The sequence below is a fragment of the Triticum dicoccoides genome, chromosome 1A (assembly GCF_002162155.2).
Source record: "Triticum dicoccoides isolate Atlit2015 ecotype Zavitan chromosome 1A, WEW_v2.0, whole genome shotgun sequence".
In the NCBI taxonomy this organism is placed as follows: domain Eukaryota; kingdom Viridiplantae; phylum Streptophyta; class Magnoliopsida; order Poales; family Poaceae; genus Triticum; species Triticum dicoccoides.
In genome coordinates, this window is record NC_041380.1 from 346828909 (window position 1) to 346834883 (window position 5975).

The 5975-nt window shown below is 44.5% G+C and overlaps 1 protein-coding gene across 1 annotated transcript; it reads right to left on the reverse strand.

Moving 5' to 3' along the window:
- Positions 1-350: 350 nt before the first annotated feature.
- On the reverse strand, positions 351-5012 carry LOC119272121 (deubiquitinase DESI2-like). The gene is made up of 4 exons (XM_037553697.1): positions 4711-5012; positions 4335-4596; positions 2600-2667; positions 351-767 (listed from the first exon to the last, which is right to left on the reverse strand). Exons 1-4 carry the CDS (start codon positions 4843-4845, stop codon positions 504-506), a joined length of 729 nt encoding a protein of 242 aa, XP_037409594.1. The 5' UTR covers positions 4846-5012; the 3' UTR covers positions 351-503.
- Between the last annotated feature and the right edge of the window lie 963 nt (positions 5013-5975).

Consider the following 5975-nt stretch of genomic DNA (forward strand, 5'->3'; position numbering starts at 1 on the left):
TTTGGCCGGAAGAAGTAGCGCAAGCGCTTTGGCCTGAAGAGGGGAATCTGCTGTTGATGCTTGGATCTGAATCTGTGTACCCGCCTGTATATCCTGTGTATCTACGAACAAACCAATTCCAATAGTTGTACCAGAAGACTGCCTTCCAAGGATCTTGAAGCATTTAAAAGCCACATCCCAGAAGACCTTAATATAGGACGTTTTGGCAGTTTAATTTAAACAACCAAATCGTCAGCGCCACCCATACTCCCTTAGCTATGGTCACTAATGAGTAGCGCATCTAGGTTAAATGGAAGGCAAATGTTTTCTTGGGCACCTTCCGGAAGTTATCAGCCTGGTTAGTGAGCCTGTCAAGCTAGAAGAGTATGTTTCACATTTGATGCTTTCAGTTGCAATGCAGAGACACATAGATTCATGTATGAATAAACAAGTTTGAACAAATGTTTGCTACTGTTACACTACAGATTTCAATACAACGGTCGGTAGGCCTGCTGTGACAGCGACTACAACCTTATTGGTTGCTCTGCTGATTGTTGGCGCTGCAAGGGAGGTGCATCATCAGCTTCTTGTGAGGGAGTTGACCCGCTTGTAGATGGCTTCGCGCCAGCTGAAACAACATTCTTGAACCATGTTCCTTGGAAAGTAGGGCTGCCTCTATTTTGTTCACCAGGAGACTCTTGTGAAGCCTGGTTTTTCGAAGTCAGGCCTGCCATAAATCTATATGCTACTCTACTAGCATTGACAATTTCTGTTTTAGCCTGCCTGAACTGCAAAACATAAAGTTGCAACAAGAGAAAGCATGTCAAGGAGAATAATCAATACAATATGTATAAGCAAGATAATGGGAAAATTATGGAATAAGTGAATAACAATGAACCCATAACAGTACACGTAAACGTTATTTCAAAGCTTCAATCCAAAGGCACGAAATACAAAAACTAATAAACACATAGGGTATTTAGCGAGCATATAGCATCTTGATGAAGAAAATATGAACAAAGAAAGTGCCCAAAATCAGGGAAACAAAGAGCGAGACAACCAAATAGAACAGAGAATTGCAACATTACTTTTAAAACTAACTGTCTTCAATTGAAGAACACCAATTATAATATTAAAAAGCAAATAAACATACATTCAGATTAGTCAAGTACCCAAGATGGACATGGCATGAACAGAGACTAAAACAGAAAGCATGCTAAGGCCAAACTAATTAGTTTTTTTGGCAAAATCTTAACTGATTAGGTAAAAACTGATTTTCCCTTGCTTGTAGTATGCATTTTTCTGAAGTTTTGACATCTATTTGTACCATCACATTAATATTAGAAAACAACGGGTACAAAGTCAAACAAACAATTATGCAACATGGCCGCGAATTCCGTGCATTCATATGGTGGCAGCATGGTTCAGACATTCAGGACTTGCCGGCACTAAGTGTGGCTGCCACAAAAAGTGTGGCTAACAAAATGACCACCACAAGTGTGGCAAGATTTGGCAAAAAAATTGAGCCTATGACATGTGGACCATATAACTAGAAAAGTGTGGCAATGAACCAAACACATGCCTAAGATGTTGTGGCATGACTAAGGTTAGGTGTGGCAAACTTAGGCTGGGAACCAAACAGGCCCTAACACTCGATCACATGCAGTGCAGCATGTTCAATTTACCGAGACAATATTTCCTACTTATAAAGATTGGAGTTGGTGGTGAGTTCACATGTGGGTCCAACATCCTTTCCAAATAAACAAATACGAGCATCCCCACATGTGGAACAAGCAATCTTCCAAAAGAGATATAAACAAATATACTTTACTCACATGTGGGATCTATCATAAATAAATAAACACACTACTTTCATGTGAGACCAACTTTTTTGTAGAAGGCACAAATAACAAACACAAAATTGTGACTTCAACTCAAAATCGATCTTGGTTTTAGTTCCTCTTCCCAACCTACTATGGTCATTTGAAATTCTCTGACATTGCATGCCCCTCACCGTATTTTTGCTATCTTTACTAATCGTAAATTGTGCAATGGACACAAGGACACTAACGTTATTTGACCACCTCCTAAGCCAATGGCTCCTTGGCAACGCACGGGCATCATGCTAGTAATGTTTAAAATTCTGCGGAAATAGACGACTCGCTATCACTAAACCAACCCTAATTTTGCATGCCATGCAGTCACACAAAAAAAGGTAGGAGGTAATACAATGATCCTTGATTTAATGATGAGGTCAAGGATTAAGAAAACCATAATTGCTTATATGCCAAGATATTGGCTGGTATGAATCAATTGCGATGCCAATTTGTCACATCTATCACAAAAATAAATTGCTTTGAAATACCATATTTGAAAATGAGGGCAGGGCCTAAATCTGGTATCTCTGTCGATATGCCCCTTAACTTGCAGATTGTAATAATGATGTACTGCTGAGATACTGTTATGAAATATCTATGCAACGCAGAACGAACTAAACTCATAACAGTTAGGATAGTGTAACACAGCAAATAATCGCGCATGGAAGTAGTCCACGAATACAACAGTTTTGTTATCAGAAGACAAAAGGACTGGCGCACATACGAACAGATTAAATACACACCTTAACTGCTGTATTCTCAGCAACCACCACAGCTGTATCGCCGGCATTGGCAAAACGATTAACCCAGCCTGCAAGGTTCAATATACAAGGTCAGCCAAATAAAAATAAATCGATTGTTAAGTCATTTCAAATCTGAATGGGAATACTACATGCTAGCAAGACAGATAACAATCGGGAAAGTGATATCTCCATCACTCAAGGCGTCTAGTGGCATATAGCTTAAAATTCATGCAATAATCCAAGTTAGCTTACCGAAGTTAACTCATCAAGTCCTACGCTATGTAGTTTTCATACATTAGAAATCTTATCCTAAAGACTTTTTATACGTTAATCATCTTATAATAGTAAGCTTCAGGTGTGAGGAGCTTCAGGTGTGAGGGAACAGCAGTTTATCTTCCGACATCCCAATTTCCATACTATAATAGTACTAACAAAAATAATGTTCCAAGTCGAGCGCACTAAAACCAATCGAACATAGCATAATTGACTTCACGTGGCCCTAGTAAACGGAAATGGGCTGCTAGACTGCTAATAACCCTAAATGGTGAAAAACTCAGGGCTCCCAGGCTCCAGAATTCATAAAACCTAGACACTTAGACCACGTAAGGCGTAGTGGATTACAATAACCCCATTTGCCCAACCAGTTTTTGACTATTTATTACTCCCTCCATCCCATACTAATTGACGCTCAAACGGATGTATCTAGCACTGAAATACGTCTAGATACATCCTTTTGAGCGTCAATTAATATGGGACGGAGGTAGTATTTGGTTAACTAGTTTTTTTTCCTGTTTTTCTTACCATTCCTGATCAGATCACAAAACAAGTTTCAGGCAGCACAGTTCAGCAACGTAAACTGAGCCTTGCAAGTTGTACAAATATAGAGTTCCAGCGGAAGATAGATAGCTCCTCATGGTCTTAAAAGGCCATGGGCACCGGTCCTATCATGTTGAGGTGAATCTCCTCTACTTGTAAGGCAATTGACACCTTCAAGTGAAAGCAATATTAGCTAAATAGTCCTTATAGCCCGCACCACTCTTTCCAGCCACATCCACTCTCCTCCCAAGACATTTAACACCTTCTAGATAACACAATCCCTTCCGCTTAATGTGCACCACCGATCATCGGCTCTCAAACAAGTCTACTACGCTACTGAAGTTCAAGTTCAACACTTCAACATGACCGATCCTATATAGCTGAGTAGCAATATGCAAATGTCCTTGGCTTTCACCACAGAAATTAGCTACACAATATAGTGGTGGGAACGGAAACATTTCGAGTTACGGTCACTGACAATTGGGCCCCTATTACCAGCTTTCCTTTTCTTTCTTGTTGCTACTGGTTCCCGTTTCACGGTTGCGATTAACCAGCAACGTAGTTGAAAGATACAAGGTGAAATGCATCAACAGACATTCTAACTACTATCTGCCGGCTGAAAACTATCCCCAAACTCTCTGTGAAAGGCTCGGCGTCACAACAGCATCCAATTCAACTTCAGTTTATTTTCCTAGTCAATCCAATCTCATTAACTAAACTGGAATCCTCCTATCGGTACGGTGGCATCAACAAAGTTGTGAATTACTTTTACCACCAGAGATTTGGTATCCTTTCAGGGTCAGATATACATTTGGAATCCACCTATCGGTACTGACTACCACAGTGGCTAATCAGAAGAACAAAGCTCCTAATCTCCTCCGATTTCGCAACAAAAGAAAAAACTCCTCCGATTCTTTACCTGGAAGCTTGGGGACGCCGAGCCTGTCGCAGAGCACGTCGCAGAAGTGGTTGCAGTTCCTGGAAAGGAGGTCGTAGGAGTGCCCTGGCCAGTCGCGGCTGAGCTCGCGCAGGATCCTGTTCACGGTGGCTATGGTGCACTCCGTCTCCCCGAGGACGATGCGCTCGCGGTATGTGTACATGGGGTTCTTGCTCACGGGGCAGCTGAACACCCCGCTGCCGTTCTCGCAGAACCCGAACGACCACTCCTCCTCGCCATAGACCTGCACGCGACACATCGGGAAATGAGAATTGGGGATCTGGAGGAGGTGGGGGTAAGCACGCAGGCAGAATGCGTCGCCGGGATCCGGGAGAGCGGGAGGCGCAGGGTGGAGGACCTGGACGGCGCTGTGGAAGATGCCGCCGAGGCCGATGCGGTCCTTGAAGATGCGGTTGATCTGGAGGATGGTGTTGTTGGTCTTTTCGGAGTCGCTGTTGGTCACGTCGTACACGTGGAGCACCACCTCCTTCATCTCGTCGACGGGCAGCCCCTCCCCTCCGGCCCTTCCTCCCCCTCTCCGGCGGCGGCGACGGCGGCGGAGCGGTTGGGGTGAACCGGGGAGGGGGATCGAATCGTCGGCGGGCGGGTGGTTGCTTTGCAGGTGGTGGCCGTGGTGGTCACGTCCTCGGTACGGGTATTCTTATCGGCGATGGGATCGGGAACATTTCGAGTTACGGCCACTGACTATTGGGCCTCCATTACCAGCTTTCCTTTTTCATTCTTGCTGCCGCTGGTTCCATTTCACGGGCGCTGGCAACTTCTAAAAAAATAGAGACACACCACTCGGTTATCACTTATGGGAAAATATCATGTGCTCACATCCATCCTTGGGGTGTTCCCCATGCTCCAACTTCAAAACATTAATTGTAAATGTTTCAAACAATTCTGAAAAAATTGTGAATGTTCACGTGTAAGAGTAGCGATCTCCCTTTAGATTAATCTCACTCCAACACAAGGTTTAGTACATGATGGTGATTACCGAGGAATGGTTACACTAATGGAGGAAGAACACATGAACTGGAGGAAAGGGAAAGGAAGGAGATAGGGGAGAGAGGTAGCCGCCGCCGGTTCGTTGATCCACCGGATGACTAGAGCTTCCTCCACTTGTTGGTACTTGTACTCTTCAACTTCGGTAGTCTGATGGGCCCGGCCCATGTACCGGTCCAGGGGCAGGCCCACATACCCATCAGGAGGGGCTCCTGACATCCCTCCCTTCTTGAAATTCGGCTTGACCCCAAGCCGACGCCACCGAAAACCCCCTCGGATCCCATTGCAGGTGATGTTGCTTGACCTAGACGTAGTCACAATGGCGGTCGAAACAGGAGTGGACTTCAACGAAGTAGGAGCGGTAGTTGTGGCTGATGGAAGCTCCACCAAAGAAGGCGTCGAGGACGTAGCCCTTGTCAACACTGCTGTGGTCGAAGCCGAGGTAGTGCTCATGGTTGACAGAGCCTTGCGCGAAGACGGCGGCGACGGTGATGACACCCCTCCCTTCTTGAAAATGATATTGATTGTAGCCTGTAGAGAATGTCATACCACTCATGGCCGGTGCTCCCCTGCTGATTATCTTCACAAAACCAGGACTATTTCCTCCATGAAAAT

What these genes read in the sequence shown, in the direction of transcription:
- LOC119272121 (XM_037553697.1), bottom strand. Translation starts at nt 4,845, where the DNA reads ATGAAGGAGGTGGTGCTCCACGTGTACGACGTGACCAACAGCGACTCC. An exon ending in CGGCGTCCCCAAGCTTCCAG is followed by an intron (nt 2,668 to 4,334) that starts GTAAAGAATCGG and finishes TGAACCTTGCAG; the next exon opens with GCTGGGTTAATCGTTTTGCC. An exon ending in CTGAGAATACAGCAGTTAAG is followed by an intron (nt 768 to 2,599) that starts GTGTGTATTTAA and finishes TATGTTTTGCAG; the next exon opens with TTCAGGCAGGCTAAAACAGA.